General features: G+C 44.7%; 1 protein-coding gene across 1 annotated transcript; it reads right to left on the bottom strand.

Moving 5' to 3' along the window:
- Nucleotides 1-1087: 1087 nt before the first annotated feature.
- Nucleotides 1088-13485, bottom strand: LOC110523622 (leucine zipper putative tumor suppressor 3). Its single transcript, XM_021602490.3, has 7 exons — nt 13298-13485; nt 9419-10256; nt 8248-8853; nt 5850-5978; nt 5309-5500; nt 4821-5051; nt 1088-4406 (listed from the first exon to the last, which is right to left on the bottom strand). The coding sequence occupies exons 2-7, from the start codon at nt 10166-10168 to the stop codon at nt 3561-3563; spliced, it is 2754 nt and encodes a 917-aa protein (XP_021458165.3). The 5' UTR covers nt 10169-10256; nt 13298-13485; the 3' UTR covers nt 1088-3560.
- Nucleotides 13486-15771: the final 2286 nt, after the last annotated feature.

The raw sequence follows: 15771 nt of genomic DNA, 5'->3' as shown, positions 1-15771 counted from the left end.
TCATATTAGCTAAGATTTGCTTTCTTCAAGCCATTTTTCAGTAACACAACGCAGAAGCTCGTTGGCGCTTGCAGCAGTGGGTGCAATAATTGATTAACATAGATTTCTACATTTATTTTGCAACGCTCGCATGTAGTCAGCCTGTAACGTGATCAGAAATCTCAACAAGCAAGCAAGTCGTAACAATGAAGAGTTGAGTGCGTGCGCGTTCACGCGAAGGGTGAGGGGAGAATTCTAGCAGGGGGAGCTTTTCGGCTCAACACAGTGTTGACATGCTAACTAGTGATAAAGCTATCTGTTCTTGTTAGCTAGCAACATATCTATTTGATGTAACTAGCTAGCAAGCTAGCTACTTTAGTAAAATTGCGGAGTTCTACCACTTTTCGAGAACAAAATAGTTACATAACAAATAAATACAAAATACTTTACTTGATAGCAGTTTGTCGGACGGAGATCGCTCTCGCGTTGTCACCAGCTGTCTAATACCTTAGATACGGATAACGTGATTGGCAGACGTGACCAGCAGATACAGTACCATGGATAGTATACACGTTTTGGTTTGGTTGGTTTACAGTTTAGGACACTGCGGCGTGTGCCTGTCCAGCTAGTGAACACAAAAGTTAGTATTTTAATAACATGTGCAAGAATTGACGCTGCCAAGAAACGGAAATGTGTTCAGAATAAATAAATATGTACATGTAAAAAATAAAAAAAAGAAGCTCCTCACCTCGACAGAGATCGATCTGGAAAACTCATACAGCTTGCCCATCATAGAGGTCTCTCCTACTCTAAATGAAATGCTGCAGATGTGCAAGGCAGGGTTTTCCTAGTTATGCAGTTGGTCAAATTGCATTCAATCAATTGATGATCAATATATGACAATACAATTCTAATATTTACATGATCATATCATAATACTGAAATTGGCCATAATTTACCAACTGTATCCAAATAATCCTAATTATTGAACATGATTGGCCAATTGTATTTCTAATAAGAAATTAGCTACTGCAACATGTTTACATCTGAAAGTCATATTAGTCGTAGTGGATGTGTGTACACTAGGCCAAAAAGGAGTTCTTCAAGATTATTTAATCACGACTTTATTAATTAAATTCATATTAGCTAAGATTTGCTTTCTTCAAGCCATTTTTCAGTAACACAAAATAAGAAATAATAAAAAAAAAAACTTGGCAGCATTTAGTCTTTTAAGACATTGCAAGAGATGAAACAACAATAAAAAGAAACAGACAATGGTTTTTGAACGTTCGCTTTAGTTGTACTGTAACATGTAGTAGATCAAAATTAAAAATATTTAATATATGTATATATTTATATATTTATATTGATATAGTAAAAAAAATTAAAGCAGAAATGTCTGTCTCATTAATTCACAATAATCCTCTTAAAGTATTCACACGCAATAGCTTGATATATTTGAATATATATGTACACATAATAAATAAATTATATTTACATCCAAGTACACTGACTTTGTCTCTACCAAGAACACAGCAGGACACAACAGAAGTACATAGCAGCAAATGTTGCCCCAAGACAGAGGGTATGTGGGCCTCCATCCCTCTATACTTACACCATCCTCATATAAACCAGTCCTCTAACATTCATTCTCTCTTTAAGTCCTCACTCCTTTCACCCCTCACTTCACAAAGGCATTCTCTAAATTTCCCAGACCCATTATAAAATATATGTCAACATATACTGTACACACTATAATGTTTAGAATAGTTTTGTATAATGTAAAATGTCCCATACAGCCAAATATAATCTTGATATCTATAAAGGTAGTATATATTGACATATACATAGTTTTTTCAAATAATGGTGGGTCCTGTTCAAACAAGTACACCACACAAAACTCCATTGTCTCAAAGAATCATTCCTAAAATACATTACTCTTCCTATAAAGTCTGAATCTCACCATGAGTATCTAACACCAAGTCTGCTGGCTCAGCTACAACCTGCTGCTAGTGATCTTAAATAGACACTTTGCTCAGTCAGATAAGCAGCTTCATTGACCAACCTTGCCATGCAAAACAAACTCGCCCATTACCTAATCCCTAACATGTCCTTTTCTGTCACTTTAAGAAATATCAATAGAGACCAAAAGCATCTAGAACGTCAACAAATTACAAACTGCTTTTGGCTGTCGCCTACATATTTTCGAAACGAAGAAAAATGCCACAAAAAAAAAAGAGGTCATCCTGGGATTGATCAAGCCATTTTGTGTCAGTTGTCGCCACATGGTGGCCATCCTCAGTCACTGCAGCTACTGACAGCACAGAGAAACCTACATGTACAGCATTACTGGAGAGGTAGGAAACAAAGGCTTTTTAAACCCAGCAATGTGCTGTTAATCATTCACAGCTGCAGTTCCATCAAATATTTGGAGATCTCCGATTGGTTTATACAACTGATCCTGTCATGCAATCCTGCCCCTTAGGGTTCTGAAGCCTCATTTCCATATCTCAACCAAGCACGCCTCTCACCAGTCCCCCCCTTACCATGATACAATGCAATACACTCCTGAAAAACACATCTCACATCCCTTAAAAACGGCTTCTGTATCCTAACCTTTTGGTTGTTTCCTTAGTGATTTGGTGTGGTGGTGTGTTCTTGTAGCACACATAAAGCCACAGGGGGAGGCTGTGTGGATGGATCTCCCCATTTACCTGAATCATAGCTGTCTTTACCTCGTTCCTATTGTTAACAGATTATTCTAATCTGTGTACATGACCAATAAACTTTGATTGGATTTTGATATAACCATGTGAATTAAGCAGAAGAACTGGCCCTGGACCAGTTGCACATGGCATACCATAACCACACATGCCCAACAGTCATGCCTTAAATCTGACACTTACAACAGTAGTGTTCAATGTTGTCCTTCAAGCCCCTTTTTGTATATAGGTTGGTAAAACTGTGTTTTATTCAAACTCTATCATACATCAGTTATTATGATGTCCTAGGCAAAATCTGCAGGAGAATTCCCTTGTCTATACTTTTACATTATTTGTTAACTGTAGTAGTAGTATTGGGCTTGATTTAAATAGATTCTACAGGTTTTGTATTTCAAATCATTTCACCCACACACTGTCTTGCTCTTTATGATATATGAATATCATGCTAACAACAATGTAACAATAGCTTTTCCAGTAGTGTGTTACTCTTGACTCCAATCTTCACCCCAACCTAAATGTTCATATGATTGCCTCATATTGTGGACAGCAGATCAATCGATCTAAAAACCTGCATACAAGGGGGCTTGAAGAGCGGCTTTAAATACCACAGTCTAAACTGTTATTTTTCTCCCCCTTTCCCATTGGTCCTCCATGCCTCTGTCCACCATTCATAGTGCAGTGCGTCCTAGGACCGCCCCGGGGTAGCAGTGAGTAGTATAACCATTTAGGACTGTACCAAATTAATGCTATTGATACAGGTGCTATGTGGTATGGTTTAATTATTGTAAACGTTTGTATAAGCTGAATTTAACTGATCGGCAGTGTTCTGGAGGGCCATATATCTACAGCAAATAGAATCTAGATCTCTGTGGACTCTATCCTCTCCAGACGGGTGGGCACCGGCCAGGGGGGGGCCAGCTGGTGGAGGGAGGGAGGGGAATTCTTGTCCTCGGTGAGGGGAGGTGGGGAGAGAGAGAGGGAGGGTAGGGGGGTGACGGGGGCAGGCAGGGGGATGGGGGCCAGGGACTGTAGGGGTGGTGAGGTGGGCGAGGGGGTGGTGTTGGTGGAGGTGAGCTTGGAGCCCAGCTGGCCGACGCGGAGCTCCAGGGCCTGGTTCTTCTGCAGGGTCTCCACATAGCTGAGCTGCAGCTGGGCCTGGTACTTGAGTACACGCTCCTTCTCGTCCATCCACACGTGGCGCTCCTTCTTGAATGTGTGGGCCTGCCGCTCGCGCTGCTGCCGCTCGAGACGCAGCTCGCCTTGGAGGCGCTCCAGCTGCCGGCGCAGATCCCCCGCTTCCTCCCACTGCTGGTGGGCCTCCTGGCGCTGCTGGTGGATTTCCTGCCGCAATTGAGCCTCTTGAAGCTGGTGGGCCTCCTGGCGCTGGTGGGCCTCCTGGCGCTGGTGGGCCTCCTGGCGCTGGTGGGCCTCCTGGCGCTGAACTTTAGCTTCATCGCTCTGCAAACTCAGTATGGCATCTGGGGGAGGTACAGGGGGTGGAGGCAGGGCTGGGTAGGAGAAGGCAGAGCCCTCAGGTGGGCTGTGTGGGGAGGAAAGCCCCCCTCTGGTCCTGGATGCTTCCCTGCTTCCTCCGCCACCCCTAGCCTCGATGGCCCTATCCCTCGCACTGAGCTCACCTAGAGCCCGCTTCAGCCCCACCACCTCAGCCTCAAACATGCCCAGCTTGTCCCTCAGCAGAGAGACCTGGAGAGACACAGGGAGGGGAGCAGGAGGGTCAATAAGTAGTTAAAGAAAGAGGAAGTGAGGGTAAATTCACTTGAAGTCCTCACAAGGATAGTATAACAAGGAAAATTCTGAGAATTGGGGACATTTTGCCGGTCCCCACAATGGAAAAGGTTATGTTAGGCTTAGGTTTATGGTTACAGTTAGGAGTTCGATTTTGAGGTTAAGGGAAAATGGGAATCAAGTGTGTGTGTGTGTGTGAGTGAGTGAGTGAGTGAGTGAGTGAGTGAGTGAGTGAGTGAATTATTTGTGTCTTTCAAAGTGTATGTGAATGCCTGTATCGGAATGCATGTGACTGACCCAAGAGCGCAAAGCGTGTGGTGCACAGAGCAGAACAACTCTACAAATTGTAGCTAGTGTTTCAGGTCTGTCTACCTCGGTCAGCGTCCTCTGCAGCTCCCCTTCGCAACGCTCCAGCTCCAGGCTCTTGGTGCTGTAAGAGTCCTTGAGGCCCAGCATGGCCTCCTCCCGGTCCCTCAGCTGGGCATTGACCTCCTTCAGCTGGCCCCGCAGGGCCACCATCTCCCCCGCCCGCTGGGTCACCTCCGCCTGGCTCTCCCTCAGCTGCTGCTTCAGCAGGGAGATCTCCCCTGCCTTCTGACACACCTTGAGGGGAGGAAGGAGAGGGGGGATGAAAGTTATGAAGATGGTGGAAATAGAGATCAACAAGCATGTCTCTGTCTAATGGTTATGCATTTACAGTATAGGACAGATATTGCATATATGATCATTGGTTTTAGTAGATGTTATGCTGGGACATCTAGTAGATGTTATGCTGGGCCCTCACTCATCTCCCTAGTATTCCACACCCAGCCACACACACCACCCCCTTAACCCCAGGTAGTCCCACCCCCCTATCTCACCTCCCACTTGGTCTCCTCCAGGCGGGGCAGGATATCGGCCTGCTCCTTCCTGTAGTCCAGGCACTTCCTCTCCAGCTCCTCCTTCTGGGCCAGCAATGCAGCCATCTCCTCCTGTAGGCGCCGCTTATCCTGCGACAGACGGCTGATCTGGGCCTGCAAGGCACTCTGGGAGCGCTGAGCGCGACGCGTCACCTGGGTAGAAATACTTTTAGTAGAATGGACATTCCCCATTCAAATCAACATTCGGCAGTGGGTATACCGGTGGCAACCATATTGAGTGTACCATTTGGAATAAAATTAGAGAGCAGTGATTAAATAATCTCTTTGCACAGAACTTTACTCTGCATCTCTAAACTGCTCTTTTAAGCTCATTATTTGCCTTTTCTCACTGTTTTTCCATGCAGCCATGGCTAATGCTATTGTGCTATATGATATTGGGTATAGCCTACCACCAATCTGTGAACTGAGGAGCCATTCTATACGTTTAATATACAGTATATTCTGCAATTCTAATATCTATCTATTGTAGTTGTGTGGTCACCTGCTGCAGGCGTGAGGCATAATTCTGCCGCAGCTCGTCCATCTGGCGCTCCCACACGCGCTGCTTCTCCTCAAACACCTGGACGATGGCCGCCTCACTCTGGTCCAGGTTACGGCGCATGTGGAGTACCTTGCGGAGGGGAGGAGGAAGGGAACTCGGGTGTAATTAACGTGTATTGTGAGCTGCTCATATTTCCATACACTGCAGGAGGTGTTGATGGTTATTTCACAAAATGGCTGACATCTATTATCAAGGTAAGTGCATGAGGACCAGTTACTGCCCCACTAGTCTTTCATATTTCTTTGTACTTCTCATATGCAATGTCAATGAATGTTGAATATCACTTGATAGCATTTTAGGTGATCCACTATGTCTCCTTGTATTGCATTGTATGAGGGTAACACACTTCACCCACAAACTGCCACCAATGTGTACCACTCCAATATCACATATCGCTACTTCCAAAACCCTCAGTACTTGAAAACCTTGCACTTCTATTTCAGACCCAAGGCCTAACGTATCTTACCCACTTGACCATCAGCTAATAAGAATACAGTTGTCTACTCAGCGAGTTTCAAGGCACACCCAATGGTTTTAACGGTTTATTCTTAAGCCATAGACAGTATTATGTACACCGTAAAATCACTGGTACAGTTACCCATGCCCTCTACAGGTCATGCAAACTCCTCAAATAACAGATTTTTGTGATTACACTCCTCTCCATATGTACTTGGACAGTGACTCTAAAATTGTGCATTTGGCTCTATACTACTCCAGCATTTTAGATTTGAGATCAAATGTTTTATACGAGGCAGCAGTACAGAATGTCACCTTTTTATTCAAGGGCATTTACATACATTTTACAGTTTAGAAATGAAAGCACTTGTATCTAGTCCCCCCCATTTGAGGAAGTCATTTGGAAAAGTATTTGGACAAATTAACTTGAAGTGTATTAAGGTAGTCAAAAGTTTAGTATTTGGTCCCATATTCGTAGCACGCAATGACTACATCAAGCTCGTGACTCGTTGCATACATTTGCAGTTTGTTTTAGTTGTGTTATATTTTGCCCAATAGGAACAGAATGGTGACTTGAGTCATTTTCTTTCTAAGTGAAAGATGTTTTCTGAACACTTCTAATTAATCCTGATAATGCCATCATTGCAGAGGCTACAACAAAACATGCTACCTCTCAACATTGGGTATTGCCAGCATAGATTGTTCTGGCAATTCTCACATACTTAGAGACTTACCCAGAAAGACTGCCAAATATGATTCAAACATGTATTGACTCAGGGGGTTGAACTTATCTAATCAAGATATATTATAGTGTTTTATATATTATATCATTTTTTGCAAACGGTAGAATTTTTCTTCCACTTAGAGTATTTTGTGTAGATCGTTGACAAAACAATTGACAATTAAATTCTAATCCAACTTTGTAACTCAACAAAATGTGGAAAAAGTCAATCAATGGGTGTGAATACTTTCTGAAGGCACTGTTTAGGTATAAAAAGACCCAAAAATGTGTACTTTCATAAAGATTCTCAATAATGGTTTGTGATACAAATGTAAAAAGCATGTTAAACATCCTTTCTCCCAAGAAAGTTTTTATGTGAGAATTGCCAGAACTATCCGAGATACCAAAAATGTTTTCGGGCCATGCTGGCGTGGAATAGTCCCATTACCATTAACAGGGGAGGTTAGCATTTTTTGGCGGATATGATCTTTGAGCCTCTAGCCTCATTTTTCACGATTCATTCATGATTATCAATAATCATGTTAGCATCCACATTAATGTAGAAGTGTTCAGAAACATCTATTCTTACACACAATCATAGTGACTCCAAAATGACACAATCCCGAAATACAATCCTGAAACACAACCGAAACAAACTGCAAATACATGTAACGAGTTTGTGAGTCACAAGCTTGATGTAGTCATTGAGTGCAAGGAAAAAGGGACCAAATACTAAACTTTTGAATTCTTTAATACACTTGAGGTGAATTTATCCAAATACTTATGACTTACTTAAATGGGAAGGCTAGATAAATAAAGTGCATTAATTTCTAAACAGTAAAACAGATATGAAAGAAAATACCCTCAAAAAGCTGAATTCTGTACTGTCACCTCAGATTAAACATTTTATCTCAAATACAAAATGGTGGCGTATAGAGCCAAATGTGAGAGTTTTGCTTCACTCTCAAAAATACATATGGATGGGAGTGTAAATAAAATAACTGTATTCACTGTGCTATAGTTGTGATAATTTGTTCCCATTTGTTTGTTTCTTCCAATATAATCTCTTAAGACTCCTCCCTTCTTAACCCCCCAATAGTATCTATCCTCTCCCTTTTCATCCCTCCCTCTTTCTTTCCTCATCTCCCTCGCTGTCCTCACCTCTTGCTCTCTCTCCCATAGCCGGTCCTCCAGGTCCTGGATGACATCATCGGAGGAGGGAGAGGGACGAAGCGGCGCGGGGGCGTCACTCAGGTGGCTGAGCCTCTGATAGGACAAGGAGCTCTTCCCGGAGGAAGAGCGACCACTATCCGAGGCGCTCAGTCCGTTCTGGTATCCACTATTACCCCCGCTACCGCTAATGCCACCAGGCTTGTCCAACTTCTCTGGGGCCCCCGTGGCCCCCAGGTGGTTGATGTGGCTGGTAGAGGCACTCAGGGGCCCCAGGACAGGCGGAGGCCCGTAGCCCGAGCCAGCATAAGTGGGCAGGCTGGTTAGAGAATTCCTCCCTGAGTCGGACAGGCTCCCCTGGCCTCCGCCCCTGCTGCCGCCCCCTCCTCCGCCTCTGGTACCTCCACCCCGGCTGCCAGGGCTGTCTGTGTCTCTGAGGGGTCCTGTTACACTGGGACCCCCACCACCTCCAGACCCTCCTCCGGCGCTGCGGCACACTCCTCCGGTTTGCGGGGGGCACACCAGATTCTGCATGGAGTGGAAGCTCTTGGGTACCACAGGCTTAAAGGCAGACGGGCGGACCAATCCTTCGTTGCTCTGGATGGGGGAGGAAGGCAAATGGTATTGGTGGTGAAATATAACGCGAGGATTGTACAATATACGTCATTAGGTTTACAGGGATTATGAATATGCTGCTATATGTATAATTACTTAAACAACCAGCACACTGAAGCTAAATGTGAATTTGTGATCTTTAATTCCCTGATTACAAGGGGTATTCATCTTATTTACTATAGTTTATTAATATACCGGTACACAAACTATATATGTAGATATACATGTACCACACCTTTTCATAAATCTAATATAGCGTACAGTAATAGCTAAGGCTAATGTTATTACAGTGCATGGATGAGTTGACAGGAGAGGAGATCATATTTCATGTAAACAACTCCCTGTCATAAATGAACAACACTGATTTACAGCCGGTAGGTAACAAAGTACAGTACATGAATTTCCGACAGTTTTTTATTGCTTGCACCATAACATACACATGCCTGTATGTACAAAATACACAACACACACTTTCAACATGAACCCTCATACTCAACCTACAGCCTGTACTTAGACACACACACACCACACACACACCTGAACCCACCTGAACCTGCTCCATCTTCCCAGAGATGGGGAGGATGTTGGGGGGGTTGTTATGGTTATCCAGCTTGGCTGCGCTGGCGCCCGCCTCCTTGTACTGAGCCAGCTGTTGGCTACTGTTCTTATCATTGTTCAGCACGTTGTTCCCACAAATATCCAAACTCACCGCCCCTCTTGGCACCTCTCTACTCCCATCACGCCCATCCCTCTGGTCCCGCCCATCCCTCTGGTCCCGCCCATCCCTCTGGTCCCGGCCATCACGCCGCCCGCCTCCATTCAAAAACACTACATTGGCCACCTGCCTCTCACTGTTACCCGCCGCTGCCACTCGGCTCCCATTGGGAATGCCCCTATTGCCATTGGAGACATGTCTGTTGCCGTTGTTATGGATGGGGGCCCTCTCTCTCTCTGTCCCCTCACAGAGCGGCGGAGGACGCTCGCTGCCGTAGTAAGTAGAAGAGTTCTCAACGGTGGCAAAGCTGCGTTCGTCCGCTGTAGTCCCCTTAGCATGGGTCAGGGGAGGAGGGTGCTGGGAGGACCTCTCGATGCTGTAACTCCTATCTTCCAAGCTCCTGCCCCTGTGGGTAGAGTTGGAGGTGGAGGAGGAAGAGGGGGGTGGTGGGGGGGCGCGAGGCAAGCTGTTCTGCTGGGTGGTGCGGGTGCCCACGCTCCGCATGGCGATCTCCTGCTGCTGTTGCTGCTGACCAGAGGTGGTGGTGGTCGAGGAGGATTCCCCGCTGGCCACACTGCCCATGCCCTGGGGGCGCCCCCCCCTCACTCAGCACCCCGTGCTCCACACGCACTATGATGGAGGGCAGGGAGGCAGCACCTGCCAACACACACTGCAGGACACACAGAGACAGGGACAGGGGAGAGAGGGGGAGAAAGGGTTCATTAGGAGTAAGGTACACACTGTAAGTAACAGAATTACTTAATAACTATAGACCACATACAGACACAAGGAAGAGAGTAAAGGGGTTGACATAATGTGAAGTAGACACACACACATTTTTTTAGTGACCATACACACATGATCTATAGTGTGAGACATTCTATATTGTAGGATATGACTGTTGATTCATATCTTTGCACTAAGCTAAAAGTGCCATAGGCCTATACGTCAGCCATGCCATTTCCTCATGCAATGTAATACTGACTGAACCCCCCCCCCCCCCTTCTCCCCCGGGATACTGATACAGTGGGTGAGGTCATCCTTTCGCCCCCTCCTTACTTCTCTCCACCCGTGCTCTCCCCCCTCACCATAGCAATGAGTTCCCAATTCCCTGTTCCCTCCTCTCCTTCTCTTTCTGTCTCTCTGAGATAGGAGTCATACTATACATTCTGCAAAAGCTATTTAGGCGATTCAAACTCTTTAAGAACAAGGTTACTTTGACACTAATTGAGATTTCTTGAGCATTCAAATATGATGTATAATTTTTTGGGACAAAAATAAGTACATTGAATGTATTATTAAAGTATGAATTAGAGTACTTATTTCAGTATGCTTCCCCTTATACGGTTACTCCTCATTCCACATCATATCACAATTCACATATGCAACAATAATGAAAGCCCAGCTGATATAAAATGTAAAAACTGTTGATATTAAAGGGCCAACAAATAGCCTAGCCAATGCAAATGATTATCAAGTTCAATCAAATCATAAAAAATATTAACTACATTCTACATTAACAGACTGTACCTCAATTACAGATCCTGAATATACAACCATAGAAGGAAAGGTTATTCTGCTCTCTGCTCACACAACCTTCTTGTCTTGTTCCTTTCTCTCACCATCTCACACTCTACTTTGTGATTGGTTAGCAGAGCAGGTCTTTTGTACACCTGGTATAGTTGCATGTTAACCCCTTGCCTTCTGACACATACACACAGTTGTTCCCCCTGTGCCAATGATAATGACAAAAACCCATCTTCTTTATCAAACCTCTAATGGAAGGAAAAACATGGGAGAATTGTCATTACTTCATTGCAAATAAGGCCATGCACAGTTTTGTGCATATAAAGACAGTACATCATGTATGTATGTATCACTGAGTGCAAAAAGGAACACTATCCATATTTGTATTATATCCCTGTCACTGAACCACACCCACAGGGAGCACTAACTGATTACTCACTAGAATATCTATCTCTGATTGAACATTGACCTAAAGGTAATATGTGAATTTATAGTCCATTGTACCAAGTGTAGCCTACTACTATCTGAGCAAAGATGCAGTCAAACCTTTGTGTGAATTCTCTCTCTCTCTCCATCGTCTCTCCCCATTGTCTCTTCATGCCTGAAGCCAAGCCTGTGCACATGAAGCTACTATGCTTCTATGTTACTTTGCTATAATAAGGTGAGTATTGACATTCCATCTCAGGTAGGACATGGGGACAGATTGGGATGTGAACAGTACTCAATTCTTAGGATGAGGTGCTGTGTCCAAAACGGCATACGGTACGATACTGCCTCGGGCCAGCAGAGGGCCCTGTTCCAGTGTTGGCTGAGCTGTGGCACGTGCCTACACTCGCCTCACTGCCACAGTTACACACTCCTAGGCATTACATCATCGGCTCCATGCTTCAAATAGAGAGCGCGCACACACAGGCAGGAACTCTCTCTGGTGCGCGCTCCCCCATCATTCTCACACTTCCTCTCATTAAGGGAGTCTTCTCAATCTAATCTCCTGTGTTGACATGCAGTATGAGATAATTCCTAGATTAATAGGTGTAGTCTACACACCAGTAATACATTTTGCTCCACATATTTTCACTACATTGTCCATACATAGACCCCTATATACACCTCAAATGCAAACAAACCGCCCCCCAAACGGTGACCGCTGCTATCCCACTACACACACTTCATTCAAGGCCTCAAATAGGCCAAGAGTAGAAGTCCCGCAGAGCAGTCACATTGGGTATAGAGGTAACCACTGCACTGTAGAGAATATTAAATAATAGGCCAATTTTATCAGAGCTCCTTTGCCATTACCAGCATATTAAAACGGACATGCTAGCTCACACTTCTAGTCCATACATATCCTCATAATAAGCTTTATATCATGTCAATAATACAGTATTTGTTTCATATATGTTTGGTAGTGATGTAGGCCTACAAATCAGCCTATTGCACGTCCAAGCAATCTATTGCTTTTAAGTACCAAGGTTGGTCTAAATTCTACTGTAGGCCATTTGCTCTTGGTCTGTCCATTTAAACTCCATGTATTCAAAATCCTCTCATTTTTGCAGCCGCTACAACAACCTCCCCATCACTACAGTGATGTGCATAGGCTGTCAGCTGACACGGCAATGCTAGAGCAAAATGGTGAAATGTTACTCGCTTCTCCATACCAGTGAAAAAGACCTAACCCAGCCACTAAAGGAAAGTCGAACGAGATAATTGGCATGATCTGTTCTATCCGTTTTTCTTTTCATTCACGCAATAGATAATGCATGTGTGGGTCACGCAAAGCGCTCTACTCCACTCGCAGCTCTCTCTCGGTGGGGGGAATCGGAAAGGAGCGAGCTCGAGAAAACATCACCATCCGCTACAACCCTCGCGCACAACCTCTCGCTTGCGCCTCACCGATTCCCATCTTTACTTTCAATCCAATGAGCAATATTAAAAAACACGGTATCTCTCCATCTCGCTCTCCACTTATCTCTCTGCCACAACAACATTTGAATCACCCCAAATCCAACATGGAAAGCGGCAGGATAATGGATTGGCAATGCGGTGAATGACGATAAATATAGAAAAACGCAGGTGTAGATTGTGCGCCGCGCTGCGTCGCTTACTAGGTGCGCGTATTTCTCTATGGAAATGAAAGAGCGCTCGGCTCCATCTCTTCATAGCCGAGAACAGCTCCGCACTTACTATTAGCGGCAGAAGCAGCACAGACAACGCCGAATTACGTCGCCCCACTGCTCCTCGGCGAGCTGTCCGATTCGGGGTTCGCAGATAGGGACGTTGGAGTGGCAGTAGGCCTATAGCCTACTCGTGTGGCTCTGGTCGGGGGAGACTGCAACCGCTATTGCCCGTAGCGGATATCGGGTGATGGAGACAGCGAGAGGATGCGTGTATCAGCTGTGTCACACACCCACCTCCGCCCCGCCCCTTCTGATAGAGCACAGCACCGCCCCCTTCGCAGACCCGCGCCTGCGCCCACACAAAGGTGTGAATTCTTCCTCCACCTTAGAATAGCACACAATGTATTGATTCTGTTCCACACAGAATACGTATGCAACTGCCGGAAAATGGGGACCCCTGCCAATCCTACAACATGTCTCTCCGTTTCTATCACTATGTATGCATCTGCACATTACATTCTGTATTTATTCCTTTGAGTACTGCACAACTGAATTACCCATGACCGGTCAGGTTGAGTGTGTGTGTAGCTCGGACTTCAGTTCTTAGTACCAAGGGCAAGCGAGGCCTTGGGCAAACATGATGCCCAGTTCCCAGGGGCAGAGAAAGCAGAGCTGGCTGTGTAGGTGAGGAACTGGAGCCTGAAATCAGCCTCACTCAGGACTAATCGAGAGAGAGAGAGAAACAGAGACAGATTGCAGAAAGAGACGAGAAAGAGCATAAAGCAGGGAAAGAGGGCAGAGTGAAAGAGAAACAGACAATGTTGAAGCTGTGGCAGGAGCTGAACCGAACTGTTAACTTGTCTGGAATTGAATATTTGGTGCTGGTCATAAAGCCAACAGACACCATCTCCCATAAGAGATAAAGTTGACAAGAAGACATCTGCCTAAAAATGGCCACTCCAACGACAAAAATAAGGATAGAGAGAGATGAGTAGATGGATAAGTATGACATAGACCTCTGTCCTATTTTCTAAAACTGACTGGGTTTACCAAAATCAAATACGTGTATGGCGTTAAAAATCACGGAGCTCACACACATAGGCCTTTATAGGGATACAAAAACATTACAACATACTTTCCATGCAAAACACATATATCCTTTCATTGCATATGAGAGTTGCAGGTTTTATTTGTAGTAAATCAGGATCAAATGTCAAGAAATGTGTGACTCGATTCCCACTCATAATGCCTTCTTCATAAACACTCCACTGTGTGCACAATCATACCTACTACAACCACTCTTCTACACATAACCCCGTCAACACGATTAGAAAACAGCCATGGTCCTTCACACTAACACACAACTGCACACAAGCCACTCCAACACAATTCACACGCACGCACGCAACTCGCTTTGCCAGTCGTAGAGGGATACACACGACCGTCAAGAGACTAAAAACACACATACACACTCTCTGATCCAGGTTGTCAGAGAAAACAATTAATACTTACATGGTACATACACACGCACTAAAGAAAATATGACCGTTGTCGCCACGTACATGGTGATCCACACCCACTCTGGTCATTTAAAACACAAATGTATTCACATTTCATGCTGTACTGACCTACTACACATAAACATAACACAGGACCAAATAGGCTACACAGGGACCGCATTCAAGTACGCAAGTGAAACAGGATCTGACATCCATCTTTAATAACGCCACTGTTCTTTCTCTCCTCTCCTCCTCTTTTTTAATTTCTGAGCCGCCATAGTTGAATGTCACTTAGGGGGAGAATAAGAGAGTCAGAGGAAAACTGAGGGAGTGGAAGAAGGTATACAAAGAGCAATCTCACAGCTCCACTAGTAGGCTCGTCCCTGTCGATTCTCTCTTCATCCCTCGCTCCACTCCTCCATGTGGAGAGGAACTGTAGTAATTCTCACCGCGTCCCAGCCCCTCTGAGCTACCAATAGCATCCTCTCGTCCCTCCATCCGCCTCCATAAAGTACACGCGTGCGCAAACACACACGCGCTTTGTTGAAAATATGTCCAACTTACCTCGCAAAAAGTGTGAATATTAGGGTTATAAAATAAATACATGTTTTGTAAATGCACCATATTTCAAACTATCTACATGAAAATCTGTAACTTCCCGTATATTTTTGTACAGTAAACCAGTGCTAGCACGTCCACACATGTACTTACATGCGTGTGTGGTGTACACACAGGATCCCACTCACTCACCCATGACCGCAACACCACCACTAAAATATGCTCAAATACCCTGCATTTGTCCTCTCCATTCACAAATTCACTGGCGACATCAACAATTTGTCAAGGTTACTATGGCAATGGTTTCTGTCCAATGAGAGAAGGGGCTGGACTCATGTGACAGAGTAAAGGGAAAGATGGCGGGAGGGGAAAGAAACTGATTATTTCTATTTACCAATTAGTGGTTTGTCTGCTGAAGTCATTGCTTGTAGGGGGGACATCATGTTCACAGAGAGTCCTTCTGTTTGGCTAACCCTAAAATCTG

This window comes from Oncorhynchus mykiss, chromosome 5 (assembly GCF_057628025.1).
Source record: "Oncorhynchus mykiss isolate SJ-2025 chromosome 5, ASM5762802v1, whole genome shotgun sequence".
Taxonomy (NCBI): Eukaryota; Metazoa; Chordata; class Actinopteri; order Salmoniformes; family Salmonidae; genus Oncorhynchus; species Oncorhynchus mykiss.
This window is presented reverse-complemented; position numbering and strand designations above follow the sequence as displayed.